General features: G+C 38.6%; 1 protein-coding gene across 4 annotated transcripts in view; it reads right to left on the reverse strand.

Annotated features, from left to right (window-relative positions):
- The window catches only part of Lrba (LPS responsive beige-like anchor protein), a 752,085-nt gene that overhangs the window by 27,301 nt on the left and 707,128 nt on the right, over positions 1-17,656 (reverse strand). For 3 of the 4 annotated variants that reach the window (XM_004638688.2, XM_023723655.1, XM_023723657.1), the window contains 2 exons: positions 14,754-14,816; positions 6,087-6,242 (listed from right to left, as the gene is read on the reverse strand). In XM_004638688.2, the coding sequence (XP_004638745.1) occupies positions 6,087-6,242; positions 14,754-14,816 (219 nt within the window). Of the gene's footprint in view, positions 1-6,086; positions 6,243-14,718; positions 14,817-17,656 lie in introns of those variants that run through there. The other variant, XM_023723656.1, reaches the window with a different exon arrangement.

Consider the following 17,656-nt stretch of genomic DNA (forward strand, 5'->3'; position numbering starts at 1 on the left):
TCACATTTGATCTAATCCAACACTAAATCTTTTCTATAAATATTAACATTTTCTGAAAGGCACATGTTAAAACTATTTCAATTCATAATATTTGAGGACTTCTAAGTGGCTACTATAATTTATAAAAGAATCCTGTTTGCTAGGTAAACAAGCACAAGAGAACCCTGTCTCACGTTATTTTGTGTGATTCAAAATTTAAACAAAAAAACCATAGCTGCCTTTCTATAAAAGCACCCTGCAACTTATATTTCTCTAATAACAGCCTATTTGTAATTAGTGAAGATTTCATGTATTTCTCCTTTTTAAAAATCAATTTGGAGAGAACTTCTGCATGTCCAAGCCAGGATGATATGGACCAATTTTTGATGAAAAGACTAATTTACTGTGATTTCAATTTGAGCCAAGGCATTCTTTCATGCTTTTAATCATCTGAATCATGAAAATTGCTTTGGGATGATGACAAAATCAAGATTACAGGGCTTTAATGGTAGCGACCAGCGACACAGAGAGACCAGTCATCCTCCTGCACTTCCTGGGCCTCAAGCATGGAAGAGCCGTCTCCGCACAGGGATCAGAAAAGGCCACTGACTGTGGCTCTCACACACATGAATTTACCTTAACAATTCAGTGTCTGCAGCCACCCCCCATGCTAGTTCTTCTAGCTAACATTTCCTGCCAGCTACACAACCTACTGATGAATGTCGTGGGATGTTTACCCTTAATATTCAACATGACTTTTTTTAAATAAGGGTTTCACTGGAACCTTAAGACTGTAATTCCTGTGTTCAAGAAAAACACTACTAAGTTGAAAAAGCACTAGTAATATACTTAGAAAGCTTGTGAGTATCGCCTGGAATGCAAATGAACTATTTAAGAGCTTAAGGTCTTATTTAAGTATTGGCATCTAAGTTAATAAATATAACTAGGCAGGTATTTACATTAAATTAAAAAATTGTTGATTCTAATAAAACCAGTGGCTTATGATAACGGCTGCAAATTTAGAAATACAATGCTGATGCATCCCTTATCTGCCCCAGGTAAAAAGTCAAAATACATGGTTTTGCTCTTGAGAGGTAGTCTTGCACATAGCTCACTGCTAGTAACTTTAAAATCAGATTTGTTCACATCTCAAAAGGCAAATTATTAAAATCTCCTTTTCTGAAACAGACTTCAGTGAAGGCAGGTGCTTTAAATGCTAAATGTTCAAAGTGATCATTCCAGAATGTCTTCCACCCTTTAAATGGATGCCCATACAGTTCACCTACAAAGTCAGGTTACATCAATAGGTGGTATTTTAAGAAAATTCAAGGTTTTCTAGAATAAGTTTAAAGAGTAAATTAAATATGAAAACTACAATAATTTCCACCATTTCCAGGTGAAGAGTGGTAGAAGAAAAAGGCTGTAGTTAGGTTGTAAGTAAGTTCTGTGAGAACCTACAGAAATTAGCTGAATTCTACAACAATAATTAGAAAACTAGGGGCTGGGGAGATCGCTCAGTAGAATAAGCGCTTCCCTGGCAAGCACAAGGACTTGAGTTCAATCCCTGGTTCTGCAAATAAAAAATAAAAAATAAAAAAATTAAAAAAAAATGATGATAATAATTAGAAAACTGAAAGTTCCATCCATGTGTCCTGCCTGCTGTAAGAAACAGGAAATGCCACGCTGCAGCTATGCTTCAGTCAGAGAGCGCGCACGGCGGCTTCGGCCTTAGCCTCACCTACGTGCCCAGAGGGTGCAAACTGTTGCTGCGATATGAACAAGCTTTTCGGTAACAAGCTCGCTTCCGGCTTGAACCCCAGTAGCTGAGGGCTGCAGGAAAGGAGGAACGGACTCAATCTGAGCTAAGTTGTTCGAGGGAAACCCCGGCGCTCCCGGTACAATGGGGATGCGAAGAACACCCACTCACGGCCACTTACTTCACTCTCAGCTCCTGCACTGGCAAAGTGGAATGTTTTCGCTGGAAAAGGAGGACATGTAAATATAGAGGTGGAATTCCCCAAGATTCTCACATTAATTCTCTTTAGTTGAGTCACTGCCCAGTTGCTCCAGGCTCAGCATGAGGAAAATGTATACTCAGTCATGATTGTGTTTCACTTACATTTTGTTTTAATTTTTGAGTAAAAGTATCAGAATTATTTTCTCATCCAACAAATGTTTACTGAACACCTACTGAACACCAAGTGTCATATTCTTTTACACAGACACAGTGGTAAAGAGACATGGCCCCTGCCTTTAAAGGATTTACTATCTGTCTGGCAAGGAAGCAAGACAGGACAAATAACACAAACAGATTTACTAGTTGTGATAAGTATATACAAGAAAAGGCCAAGGAAGGGCTTGTGAAATAACAAGGTGGAACAACTTTAGACTGGGTGTTGGATTATTTAAATGAGGGAGCAACATTTGAATAGTTACAGGAAACAGGGAAGGAACCTCATACTGTCACATAACTGTACTTGGGCTCGACCCTGGAAAACATTTTTTAAACTTTACTTTTTCCTGTTCTGTAGCCCTTCTCAGCCATCTTGCTATTGCTGTGAAGTTGAGGTTCACTCCCCCTAAATAAATCACGGCATGTAAATACCTGCTGCTCTTTTTGGTAAATTATTTTCTGATAATCTCATAAGTGTTCCTCAACCTTTATTTTTTGTTTCCTTTAATACTAGTCTACCTCTCCACACACTAATATCAAATATTACCACAAGCACTAGAATATCCCCTTTTTGACAGAACAAATTTTCTAGTTAATGTTTTATTTGACAGCTGTGCTACAAATAAAAAAACTCCAGCTCAGGACTCTGCACAACTGAATCTGAAATGTGCCCTGAAAATAATTCCAACTGCCGAGGGAAGGTTTACTGTTGCCTCTGCTGTTCTGGTTGTGCCCTGAAAACATGACTTATGTTTGAAGAATTTCCTGTTACAACACACGTTTCTCCTGACCACCCCCCAAATCTAATAAGAGAAGGATTTTTTTTTTTTTGGCTTGTGTGCTAAAATATAATTGAATTCAACACGCGATAGCTTTGCTATTACAGGTTACTAATCATACAATTTTCCCTTTATTCTAATCTTAGGAAAATATATTGAAAATTCTTGTTTTTGTAAAATTACAAAAAATATTTATCTTAGTAAGTTATTTTAAATAAACTCAGGATCCAAATTTGTATACAGGACATTAAGAAAGACACTAGGACTATCATGGTTTTTTCATTTACAAGTTTTCTGGAAAATATAAATGTTTTTATTCTACAAATTAAGTTGGTTTCATGGAAATGAATTTTAAAATAAAGGTTTTTCTTATGAAGATGTTGTATATACACAAAGTCACATGTTTAAAAACAGTATGTGGCACTGTTGGTATAACTCACTGGTCTAAGCACCTGCCTAGGTAAGCGCAAGGACCCGGGCTCGATACCTGTCCTGTGTGTCGTGCTGGCCTGGCCCCAGGTGCGCTGCGCTGGCCACCGAGACCAGGCGTGGTGCTGCACGCCTATAGTCCCTGAGCTGGGCAGGCTGAAAACAGGAGGATCATGCACTGCATAGTGAGATCCTGTACCAAACACACAAAATTGAAAAACCAACCAGCCACTATTAGAGATGGTGCCTCGCTCAAAGCCTAACATACCATGGCAGAGCTCGCTTTGGCAGCACATGCATGAATGTAACAAGGCACACCTACTAGGAACTCAGCGTTACGAACTGTAGTGTTTTCTATAGTAACAAATGGTTGGATGGTGACACGTGTATGAGACATGGTACTGTATCGTGGCAAAGAAGCTGCATTTGAAGTCAGGACAGCAAGGAGAAAGGCCCAGGTCTGTTAACATTAGCTGTGCAATTTCAGCATCTCCTTAACCTCTCTAAACCTCAGTGTCATCAGCTGGAAAGAGGAGATAAGGACTCCTGGTCTCTCACAGGATGACAGGCTGAAGCAATTATAATGTGGACAGAAAGAACTCCGTAAATTCTAAAAATTTCTGAATGTAGGTATTACTGTGGTCATTAGTATTATACAAATGTAAGGCTAGCTTTATTTTATAAACATTAATACTGAACACCCTTTAAAAATAGACAACGTCCAGCCGGCCAGATAGCTCAGTGGATTAAAGTACCTGCTTAGGCAGATGCAGGGACTGGGGTTCGATCCCTTGTGTGCCATGTCCCCCAACCCCCGGTGGCACGCTGAGACACAATTGAGACTGGGTATAGTGGTGGGCACCTGTAATCTCAGCACTTGGGAGGCTGAAAACAGAATTACTGGGAGTATGATCTGTGTAGTAAGACCTTGTAGGTCCTGTACTAACTATATAAAAATAAAAATAGACAACGCAATGAATTTTTAAATACTCAAAGGTCAAAATCAAAGACTGACATAATTATCATTCCCCTTGTGTGACTTCTGGAAAAGGCAAAGTTAGGTGTGATGTGGAGCACACAGTGGTTTCCGGGAGGCTGGAGGCACGGGAGGAGCTGGTGTCCAGCAGGCCGCTGGGGGGCGGGGGCAGGGGCTGCGCTTGACCGTGAGGTGGTGACTGAACTCTGCCCTATCGAAACTGTAACTCTAAACCGAGCAGAATGAATCTTACTGTGAAAATTTAAAAATAAAAATGTACTTTTAATATGTACTCTAAAAGAATATTTAAGAAAATCTTGTGAGAGGATGTAACAGATTTAATCAGAAAGACTGTGCAAAATGAGAACACACTATGAGATCAAATCATGCTAATCTTGTCAATATGAAGTCAGAAAAAGGTCACTGTAGTAATACATGTATTTTAGGAAAATTTATTTATCTCCAGTGCATCTTTAGAGACTGTTAAGGGTATTTTAGGTTCAACCTGAATCTCTCTTATAGACGTAAACAGCCAGTAAAAGCCAAGTTGGATAATGACTGTTTTTCCACAACCTACAGACTAAAAATGCAAGTGATAAGAACAGATAACCCATTCAAGAATGCCTGAAACAAACACAGAATATGGCCTAAAAAAACTTCTAGGATTTATTCTATTTTTTTTCCTATTCTTGACTATGTGACAATATGAACAAAAATACACGTATGACAAAATTCTTAAAAAATAAACAATTATTTGACATACTATTCTAAGACAGGAGAATGGACTCATGCACTTTATAAAGAGTATCCCAAAGACTGAATGATTATTAATATGAAGCATTTAGTGAACTAGAAATCTTAGACAGAATTTCCTATCCCCACAATAGTTTTGCTCAGCAGATAGATCTGCTCTTGGAGGCAAGGGTGTAGCCTCGGGTAGAACACATCCTTAGTAGCATATAGGAAGCCCGGGGCTCAATCCCCAGCACCAAAACCAGTGTAACACCTATATCCAGAGAATACGCTGATTAGTATTAATGAATTACTATCTCATTTTAATTATTTTTGAATTTTAACTGCATATGTACTACTAGTTTAGTTTACCCTTTAACAGTTTCTATAATATTTTTTAAAAGGCTCCATTAAGTTTCTCAGTGTTTTTCAATTTCCTTTGTGGCAAATGTGGAAACATTTCCTAGATTGCAGCTCCCATAATAATAGTTTCTCTCTTAGGGAGATGCATGCAAATACATACACAGGCCTAACTTTTATATTTTACCAAGAGCTCCTGTTATGCGTAAAAAGTCAATAGTAAGCTACTTTTCTTCGTGATGGTGTAGCAAAACTGTGCGGAGATCTGGGTGGAAGCAAGAGGTCTATTGCAAAGAGATACTTAATGAGTTTTTCCAGTAAGAAAGAAAACTCTTTAAATGATACAAAAGTAGAGAATACATCTGTCTGCTTGTATACTCACATTAAGATTATGTATATACAAATGTATGCGGTATTTACATATCCTCTCTGAGGATGTGCCTGGAGACAAACCTACTATGAAAAGCGACCTCTTAAAAACAATGAAGCTAACAGTGCACTATTTAGTATATTATTTCTTGAAAAGAGAATATAGTGTCCTTTAAGCCTTATTTCACACACTTAGGGTGTAGCGTGGCAAGGAAGAGGAGATAGTACATTGTGTCTCACAAAGCTACCAATCATAAACAAGTTCACTGATGTGAGCGGTAAGAATTACCTGTGTCTGTAGAGTAGACGCGGAAACTCTTATCCCAGAAGCCACAGACGAGAATGTAGCGGTTGTCGGAGGTGATAACAAAGCACTGGGAATGGACACGAATACTTTGGTCTAAAAGGTCAGTGATTTGCCTCCTGTGCATTCCTGTATTGCTGGCTGTGAGAAGAAGAATACATTTGTATTGAGTACATCAGAACCCATATAGCATGTCACACTAGGAGTTGGCGTGAAGGATGAGAGGAGACATGGCCCGAAGTAAGAATACTTGAACTTAAACTTTAAGTATAATAACATTTGAAAGTCAAATAGGAAAACATACTCAATTTCTGGGAGAACGTGGGTGGTTAAATTCAACATCTCAGGAAAAAGTTTTGCTTAGAGGAAAGAAATAATAACATACTGAAATTTAAAAATAGTATACAATGACAAAACATGCTTTCTAGCTCTTGGGCAGGACCAAACTAGATTACAGCCTCCAGACTGAATCACAGTGTGGTTGTGTTTCTGACAATCTCATTACATCTATTGTCATGAGAGTGGATTCATGTTGTGACAACCTATTACCTTTCACATTTTGTCACAAGGAAGAGATATTAGGATTTAAATGTCATATATTTGAAATATTGTAGCCTTATGTACTACTTTGGCTTTAACAGGTCTTTAATTTGACTGTTTCCTGTTTACAGATGTACTTGCATGTAGGGAAAGGCTGGATGATTGTTTATTAGAAACTCCTATAATTAAAAAAAAAAAATCAAAGCACAGCACACTGACACTTCCTTACTTCTTAGTTAAGCAACAAAACAAGCCAGCCCGGCAGTGTGCTTTGAGCACTGCAGAGCACCTGGGAGAGGTCTGTCACCGCAGGAGCACAGAGGCAGGGCCACACAAAGCCCCCAGGGAAAGTGCTGGTTCCCTAGAACTGCTGTGGCCCTCAAGGGCCACTATCGGCAAAGACTATGGTCCTCGGAGACCATGCCTTCCTGGCGGTATGAGGCCAATCAAACAGAACACTTTGTTTCTAGTGGCCTTATTCATCTTCATCTTTCCAATGGCTCTCACTCTGCCTAGGAAACCCTGTGTACTAGAAACCGAAACAGACAGAACAAATATCTACATCAAATTATGGAGAATTTTTTTGCCATGGTTCTTTTGTTTTGAGATGAAAACTATATTGCTGAGAAAAATTTTAAAAAGATATCCATTATATGTAATAACTAAGTTATGACTCATTTAATCAAAGTCTCAGAAATGAAAATGAAAACAAAGCCAGGGTGTCACAGTGCTTCCTAGAGCCATGCAGGGGGGACACAAGGGACTGAACTTCCCCTTCTTGTGGCACACGCAAACAACAAACACACCCAAAATTGTGCAGAATGCTGCTAGTGTCTGTTGACACATTTAACTTAAGACTACTGCAGTAGATAACTGATAATGCAGGCTTCACATGCTTTTGGAGAATTCATGGGCTAGAAAGGCACTGCAGTAGTAAAAGGGATAGAATTCAAGCTGAGCAAGTTTTTTTCTCCTTCCACACAAAAGGAACTTGTCAGGAGATAAGCTGTACCACAGCATATGAGAGGGAAACAATGTCTCACTGCAATGAAGCTGTGTGATAATGTAATTTTCTAACTCCAAGAAACCTAAGGATTAAAAACAATGTATGCAGTACTTTCTGTATTGGTTGCTATAGGGATTTAATTTCACATGAGATCTTTAAAACATTTATTTTTGTTAGCATTTGTTTCAAATTTGCTCCTGTGATATAAACTTGTACTAGTTGCTTTTGGGATCCAACCTCTTGGGAGGACCTCTTCACAAATTTGGGCAGGTAACACCGTTGTGAATTGGAGGTACAGAGCGCCCACGGGCAGAGCCTGATGCCCTTCAACATTCAGATGGATTACTTCCAAATCAAGTCTTGTTGCAATTTCTCAATGCAAAGCTTATCTATCCATCCATCCATCCATCCATCCATCCATCCATCCATCCATCCATCCATCCACCCACGCATCCATTAGTCCATTTATTGACTGCTCAACAGCCTTTACATATCTCATTGTTTTCATAATAAACTTCTTGAGATCAAATACTACAAGCATTTTTATTCAATGACAATTTGGTCTATCTATCAAACTGAGGAAGGTATAGTCTTTGGTGTTTAAGACCTCCCCAAGGCTACTCAGGCACAGGGTTTTAAGGGAATTCATTCCTAGTCCCTCAACTTTCAAACTTAGCTGGCTGAGAATGTGCCTGTGAGTCTTTCTTGTTATGTGCCTTTCTAACACTAGATAGAATAATGACACATTTCCCTCCTACCCAGTACCTGCTTCATCACAGGGTATAAAAGAATCTTTTGGGAGCCAAACACAGAGAGAATTCAAATTACTGATGTGATACAGAAAAGAGAATGCTAACACACGACATCATCCTAGAGGTGAGATGAGTTTCAATAAATCGGAATGAAGGTCTAATCACACTGTCAATCAAAAATAAGTTTCAATGACAGGTTGCTATGAGAGATAACAATAGTAAACCACAAGAACTTCAACAACTGATTGCTATCTAACTTTGTCACATAACTCAGAGAGTTCAAAGATTTGTATGATGTTAAACTTTCATTTCCCATGCATTTTCTCATGTGAATGGCATTCCTCAGTTTTCATCTATCTGTTTATTGAGTCTTGCTGTATGCCCAGACTGATCTTGAACTCCTATACTCAAGCGACCCTGCTGCTTTGGGCTCCCAAGTACTGGAACTAAAAGCACAGGCTACCCTGCTCAGCTAAAGTTTCTACCTATAAAAACACAAACCAGGATTTGACAAGTCTGTCATACCTTGCAATCACTAATGTTCATGCAAGGATACATGCACTAACTGGAGGAAAAGGCCCTACACATCTTATTAAAGATTTATTTCCAATGAATGCTTTAACATTTAGTATATGTTTATTAAAATGAATTACAATGTACTGTAGTTATAGGTAAATATTAATAGCTGTAATGATCATTTAATGCAAATATTTGAGAAAACTGAGCCTATAGTGAGAAGAAATTTGAAAATTTAAATTCACATATAGATATTTTTAATTTTCTATACATCTTTTTATTGCTAAAAGGTACAATGAGGTAATCCATTTTAAAAAGTTAAAGATAAGGCTGAAGAGAGAGCTCAGCAGTTTAAGTGCCTGTGCAGCAAGCACAATGCTGTTAGTTCAATCCCAGGTACCAAAAAAGAAAAATAAAAAGCTCAGCTTAAAAAAAAAAAAGTTAAAGATAAAATCCAGTAGGGGAAGAGGTGAAGATGGAACTTAGTGATACAAACCTGCCTGGTATGAATGAGCCTTGGGCTCTATGCCCACTGGCGGTCCTAAAAAAGTAGGGGAAGTAGAATAAAAATATAAAATCAAGATGGAAAAGAAATAAAGTGAAATTTCCGGCTCTTTAGGGTCTTTACAAGCATTGTTTTAAAAAATAGAAACTATTAAGTATGATGTTAGCATAATCTGATATTTAGATTCCACTGGATATATTAACTTTTTTTTTTTACCCATGCCAGAAATTGTAACTTTTGCAACTATGTACATTTGTGATGAAAACCTTTCTATGTTAACTTTAAAATTTAAAAGAAGGGACCAGGGAGATAGTTCAATGGCATACATGCCTGCCTGGCAAGTGCAAGGTCCTGAGTTTGATTCCTGGTACCAAAAGAAAAGAAAAGAAAAATATGAGAAGATACATGGTTTCAAACCATTAGGAGAGGGAGCAGAGGACCACACTGGTGACTGGTGACCCGTGACCTAGAATCTGAATGACAAGGAAGAGCCCAAAGGCTGAATCTGACCCAGGATTGGTTTGTATATAGTTTTTTTTTTTTTTTTTTTGACACAGGGCTTCACTATGTAGCACAGGCTGACCTTGAACTCACTATGTAGCCCAGGCTAACCTCAAACTGGCAATGACCCTCCTGCCTCAATCTTCCAAGTGCCGGGATTATAGGCTTGCACCATCATGCCCAGCTGTATATAATTTTATGGAAAATAATCATGTTCATTTGTTCACACATTGTCTAAGTGACTTGTGTAAGAATGGCAAGATTAAGTAGTTGTGTCTGAGATACTATGGCCCACAAAGCCTAAAATACTGTCTACTTCTTTACTTAAATGTTTGCCTGAACTTGTTTTAAAGAGTTATAGGGGGTCTGCCCATTGGCTCAGTTGTTAAGTGCCTGCTTAAGCAAAGCAGTCAGGATCAGGATTCTGTGGTTCCATCCCCAGGTCTTCATGCCTTACCAAACCTGCCCTTAAGGCATCCTGAGCCAGCCCCTCCCCCCCACAAAATCCTTCTGAACTTTTAAGGGCCAGGGAGATAGCTCAGTGGAATAAGTGCTTGCCTTGCAAGCACAAGGTCCTGAGTTCAATCCCTGGTGCCACAAAATAAATGAATAGTTATAAGTGTTGCACTAATTTTTGTGTTAGTGTATGCTTGTAGTACATGTTCACACTCCTGCAGAGTGGGTACATGTATGTGACACTTCTTCATTCCTTTCTTTCTTTTTTTTTTCCAGAACTGGGGATTGTACTCTGGCCCGTGCGCTTGCCAGGGAAGCACTTACTCCACTAAGCCATTTCCCTGGCCCCTCCTTTCTTTTTTTAAAGAAACTTTTTAAATTTTATTTTTATTTTTTATTTATTTTTGCAGAACCATGGATTGAACTCAGGCCCTTGTGCTTGCCAAGCAAAGGCTTATTCTACTGAGCCATCTCCCCAGCCCTTCATTCCTTTTTTCATCCCCTTTCTTCTCTCTTACCTTCCTTCCATCACTTGGTCCCTTTCCCCCTTTTTCTTTTGTGGTGGTAGGGGAGTAACAGGAATATAACTCAGAACCTTATACTTGCCAGGCAGGCTCTGTGCTATTGAGCTATAGCTCCTTCCCTTTTGCAAAAGATCTATCTCCCTGTTCCCTATTAATGATTTTTTAAAATTTTGTCCTTGAACTAATTGCTTATATCTTGGATTTCTCTTTTGGATTTCAAATACCATGTGGTACTTGGGCTTGTGTATCTGATTTATTTCACGTAACATTATGGTCAAGGTGCATCCATTTTCCTACAGATGACTCCAGCTGGTCTTTCTTTATGGCAGAGCAGTGCTATGGTGTGCAGAAACCACATTTTCTCTATCTGTTCATCTGGTGAGGGACACACAGGCTGCATCCAAGACTTGGCTACTGTGAACTGCTTCTGCCTGGTGGAAGAAGCAATGTATTCTGAGAATGAGACACATTTTTTTGCCAGCTATTCCTCAGACAGAGGACTAATATTTAAACTATATAAAGAATTGAAGAAACATTAGCAACTCCCCACAATGAAAGACTGAATTAAAAATCTGTCAAGCACAATGAAGACACTTCACAGAAGAAGCACAAATGACCAAAATGTACATGAAGAAATTTTCCACATCACTGGTCATTAGAGCAATGCAAATTAAAACAACACTGAGATTCCATCTTGTCCCAGAAAGAATGGGCATCATCAAGAAATCAAACAATAGGGCCGGGGAGATGGCTCAGTAGAATAAGCACTTGCCTGGCAAGCCCAAGTGTCTGAGTTCAATCCCCTGTTCCGCCAAAAAAAAAAAAATAAATAAATAAAAAATAAAAGAAATCAAACAATAACAAACGCTGGTGGGGCTGTGGGGGAAAAGGAGCCCTTCTATATTGCTGCTGTTAGTGGGTCTGTTAACGAGTACAACCACTATGAAATATACTTTCAAGTGTTAAGCAAATGATGAGTTATAGTTCAGAAATAATGCTTGACATGACTTAGCATTTGAACTTTATTATTTTTCTGATGTTTAAAATTGTATAGTGAACATTTAATTGTTTTTTTAAAGGTTTTAATTTTATTTATTTTTATTTATTTATTTGTGTTTGTGTGTGGCCAGCTCAGCCCACCAGGGGGCGGAGCTGGCTGGCATGTGGTGCTGGGGGATTGAACCACAGGCCCTGTGCTTTGCTAAGCTTGTTCTAAGTAGGCGCTTTAGACCACTGAGCCATCTCACCAGCCCCAACATTTAATTGTTTAAAAAAGTATGTGACTATCGGTTCTCAACCTTTTGGCTAAATCAAGTGTGAAAAGCATATGGCTGTTGAACATTTTTTCTTACGTTTATTTCCCATTTGTATTTTTTCCTCCGAGAAGTACGTATTCATCTCAGAAGCCCATTTTTGGATTGGGTGTTTGAATTTTGGGGACCTGATTTTTAAAAATTCTTTTTTTTTGTGTGGAACCAGGGATTGAACTTAGGCCCTTGCGCTTGCCAGGGAAGCGCTTATTCCACTGAACCATCTCCCCAGCCCCTTTAAAAATTCTTTGTGTATCTTAGAAAGAAATCCTTTGTCTGGGTGACTGGTGGTTAAGATTTTTTCCCAGTTTATAGGTTTTCTAGTCACTCTGTTGGTGATTCCTTTTGGTGTTCAAAAACTTTTCAGTAAGATGAGATCCCAGTTGTTGATTCTTTGAAGTATGTCCCGTGCCATGTTCCTTTTTTGTTTATTTGAGAAATGCAAATTAAAACAACACTGAGATTCCATCTCCTCCCACCCCAGAAAAAGTGGCTATGATAAAGAAATCAACTAATAACAAAAGCTGGAGAAGCTGTGGGGGAAAACGGAAGCTTTCTCCACTGCTGGTGAGAGTGCAGACTGGCACGACCTCTGCGGAAATCAGTGTGATAATTCCTCAAAAAACTAGAATTAGAAGTCCCATTAGATCCAGCTAGTCCATTTATGGGTATTTTTCCAGAAGAAGTGAAAACATCATACCACATCACACATTTACAGCAGTATAATTTGTTATAGTTAAATCTTGGAAACAACCCAAATGCCCATCAACTGAGGAATGGATAAAAAAGATGAGGTATTTTTATACTATGGAGTATTACTCAGCTATACAGTAAGATAAACTTGAGGCTCTTATAGGTGAATGGATGCAAGTAAAGATTACATTCATTTATAAGCGTCATATTGTCTCCCTAGTGTAAGAATCTGAAAGAGTTAATAAAATCTGAAAGGTACAATAGATATAGTAAAAGGGAAAGAATCTGCCCAAAAGGAATGAATAATTGGGATGAGGGAAAGGGAAAAAAAGGAAGGGGGGGGGGAACTACGTATGTATACACATAGGATAGCTAAGATGACTGTACTACTAATTTCTATCAGTTTTTTGAAGGTAGCAGTTAATGCATAAGATTTTTATTTTGACCAATTTTATATGCTTATATCTAGTAATCTGAGCAACTACACTGAAGATAACAATGTAGCAACCATTGTTGAATACCTATCATCTTGGGGTTTTTTTGGTGAATTATTTCTAATGTCTTATCTATTATTTTTCTATTCTTTTTAAAATAAAAAAATTTGGCAAACTGTACCTACTCAAAAAATGTAATTTTTAAAATAAAGCATGTGGCAAACTGTATATACTCAAAGCAAAATAAGATTTAGGAACACAGTAGTGCTTATCCTTCACATAGATAATTATTTCTTAGATTTCTGTGTATATTTGGGGAAATGATACATGAACTGCTTTTGAGCTTAAGGTTAGTTTTGTTTATCTTGATAGTCCATCTATCTAGGACAGCTCAATTGAGGCAAAGGCTTTAAAGACAAAAGGGTAATATACACATGAGACAGTTAAATTTTAAAACAATAAAGGTTTTCAATCTTTCCTTTAAAATAGTAAATTTTAAAACATGTATTAGTGCCAAGCAAACGTGACAAAACTACAAGCTACGCATCCTTGCTGGCGGCCTGCATTCACAGTAAGGCAATCAGGTTTTCACACAAAAAGTTATTCGGTAGCATCTATAATTTCAAGGCTTAACCTTCTTGGTGAAGCCATATCTGAAATTCCCAAGTAATCTACTAAGAAGCTTAGCAGCATTTACACATTCTAGGTCATCTGCTGCAGATGCTCCTCTCTTCCAATGGCTCTTTCTGGGCTCCTGTTTTTACCCTCTGAACAAATTTAACCTCCAATGGCAATTTATTGGCCTGTAGAACCCTAGGAAAATGAATACAAATATCTTAACACTACCATTGGCTGGGCAATATATTTCAACTTAGAAAGTGCTTTGCGATTGCACATTAATCCCCTCAGACTGAACAGAGGGTCCAGGAAGAAAGGATTGATCTCCTTTAATGATGAAACCCTGGCACTACAGTTTTATTTTTCACAACACAGTGTTGCTAAGAACCCCACTGTTATTATGAAAATTTCCCTAGCAAAGGAGCTCCATCGCATTACTGGTGCACCAATTCATCATAACGTGCCTCGCTCCTGCTCATCAACAAGTCTGAGTGATGAAAAGATCCAATATTATCCTGACAGTACTTCACGCGCATTCTCAATCACACATTATTACAGCATCCATATTAATTTTCAGTGACACGCGTCCTAGGCCTGTTCAAATTAGGCAAACCAACGAGGGGGAGTTGATGAAATACCAGCATAGCCACAGCTCATTGCATTCCAATTTGCATGCAAATGGTTTATCAGGAAAATTCCATTCCCAGCAACCAGCAAGTGAAAAACAACTGTAATCTACACTTCAGGGCCACCATACAGAGCTTAATGAATCGCAAAGAGAGAAGGAAGTGACAGACCTATGAGAGGATCGATTTCCACTGGCAGCTGGTATGGCTGGTCTTGTACAGCACCTTGATGAGCTGGAATTCACAAAAGATAAAAAAAGAAGCATTATTTTTCATATACTTAACTACACAGACCTGTATAAAGCAAACCTTATGTAGAATTGTTTCTAATCTTCAAATCTCTCATGCAGTTTTGTGAAATTTAAAGAACAAAAATCCAGGTGCTTTTATGTCTAGCTTATTAAACATTTATTTTAGATTAGTGCTGTTCTGAACATGTGCCATTGGCAGTGGCTCCAGTCCTGGGCCATAAGCTATAGCAGATGCTTGACTGGCAGCCTCTGATGCTGCAACAAAACAAAATTAAGTGGTAAAGCGTGCTGAAAACAAAATGTGACAACCATCTGCTGACTGTAGCAAATACTATTTTTTCGTTACTTCTTAAAAAGGCAGTTTTGAATGCTACAGCACAAAGGATCCACAAAAACGTCAGTCTATGATGGAGAAAGGGAAACCTCTAAGTCAGGGAACATTTAATGTTTCATCCATCACTTAAAATCAATCAATTGAAAGTTTGAATAAAAATAAAGAAAGCTATCCGCAGATAAATGTTTTAGTTAAATGCATTTGGCTGAAATATTTCTTAAAGATTGGACTGAGGGCTTTAAAAAAAGTTTTATTAATATTTAATATTTCCATGGTTTCCATTTAAAAATACTCTGAGAAGCAAATGAGTTAGAAAAATCAATCCATACTAAGAATAGTTAGTTCCATTCTCAAAATGGCTTTAAAGATTCAGGAGTACTTATAATTGAAAGGAGGTTCTGCAGGCTATTTCCTGAGAAAGTTAGGATCTTATGCAGAAGGGAAGCACTGCTGGCGAGCTATACATCTTACTGGCAAATCATAAAGGCGAACAGGAAGGGTTTGGAATAATAGCCTTTTCAGCTTCATAGTTCTGATAGTTACATTCTGAGACTTCTCCCAAACTCTTTTCCCTCAGCCATTCACCCTGGTCAATACCTCCCTGTGTAGAATTACAAACATTTACACTACTGCTTCGTTGATATTAGAGCTCTGCACAATGCCATCAGACTTTAGGGAAATCTTTTTATATTTGAGAGCCTGAAAACAAAAAAATGTGGGACATTTCAATCAGCTCATTAGGTTATATAAAAGCTTATTATGTTGTATGTTCCCTAGTTTCAAGGGAAGCCTGAAATGCCAACTTTTCAAGACTGTCCAGAAGATCATCAATACTGATAAATACCTAAATACAATGTTTGTACTAAAAATTTTAGGTCAGTATGTATAAGAAAGTAGCTAAAGCCATAATAATTTTTCTTTTGACTTTTATTCGAAGCTAGTTTGTCTTTGCTGATTCTTTTCCTGTTGGAAAAGAAATCGCAGGACCCTCAATGAGGGAGAGCCGTCAGACCTCTGGCCTCCTGTACAGTGCCACTCACTTCTGGGAGGACCACGTTAGTCTATACTAAAACCATGAGAAATGCCTGCCTCTCCGAGAACCTAGGCCCACAGAACTTTCAAAATCAAATCACCAGAGAAAGAATCTGGAGGAGTTAGTACTCCAATCCCAGTCCTGCCACTGAATGCCTATGTGACTCTGGGTGAGTTATGTACCTTGGGGTGTCAGTTTCCCCATCTATAAAGTAGGCTTGATGGGTTAAATGGGACCATGTGAAATAGCCAATACTTGACCATTGTAATCTAAAAAAAAAAAAAAAAAAGCTATTTCGTATGATTTAACCTAAATATAGAACTTCCATTCTCAAGTTGTTGAGGGGATTAAGTTAGCATATGAGATGATTAAGATGATTCATAGAAATCTAGAAAATACTCTATAAACATTACTGATATTTTATTTACAAGGCTCTTCAAGTGCTTTAAATGACAGCAAAGGAAAATGTGGACTCTTTTTTCTTTTGGCAGAATGCAGGGCCTTATCCATGCTGGGCAAAGCTTACCACGGAGCTCCAACCCAACCCTATGTTACTATTTCTTTTCTAAATCAGGATACGGACTACTCAAGGAAATGAAAGCAGCTGGCTGTGGAAACAACAGACATGCAGGAGGGGAAATTATGTAGTCAGGTGTGGCAGGAGGAGGCTGAGAAGAGAATCAAAGGTGGAGCTCATTGTGGGTAGCTGTCTCACAATAAAAACACTTTTTAAGGACTGGAGACATGGCTCAGTGTAAAGGCCATGAGTTTAAGCCCCAGTATTGCAAAAATGAACAAAAAAATTTAAAAAGTGTAATATAAGCTTGATATTTAGTGAAAAGCTATTAGGGATTTTTATTTTTTGTTTTAAATCAAGGCATACTGACTAGTAAAATCTGCATGAAGTAGGAGAAAAGATGAGATTCACACAGACACCTGAAGTGAGGCTGGGTCTCACAGAATGGATGCTTAACACTGTAATGCTTTTAGATGTAGGTATAGTCAGAACTGGAGATCACGCTGTGGAATGATAACTACCTGTGTGAATCCCCAGGTTACCATTCTCTGTATCTGGCAAGGGCTTGCCATTCTGCAAAGGCAGACCTCAGTCAAGGGCACAGGCGCAGGCGGCGAGGGTTCACTGACAAAGAATCTGCAGAACCGTACAGGTCTCTGGCTCTCACCTACTGGAAAGGTGAGCTTGGGCCAGGAGCTGGGTGCACCCGAACAGGTGCCAGCAGAGATACCCACCTGCAGTCCCTTTACACATACATAGAAAAGTGGACAGGGGGCCAAGAACACCTGAGCACCAAAAATGAAGGCAGTGGGAGCAAACCTTGGCACATGGGCCACGGTGGGCTCCTGGCATCACTGAGTGCTCGCAAGGTTTGCTGTCGCTGTACAGTAGGAAGGGAAGCAAGCTTTTCAGCCAGGGACATGGGCTTGCTTCTCAGGC

The sequence above is a fragment of the Octodon degus genome, unplaced genomic scaffold (assembly GCF_000260255.1).
Source record: "Octodon degus isolate 3935 unplaced genomic scaffold, OctDeg1.0 scaffold00101, whole genome shotgun sequence".
In the NCBI taxonomy this organism is placed as follows: Eukaryota; Metazoa; Chordata; class Mammalia; order Rodentia; family Octodontidae; genus Octodon; species Octodon degus.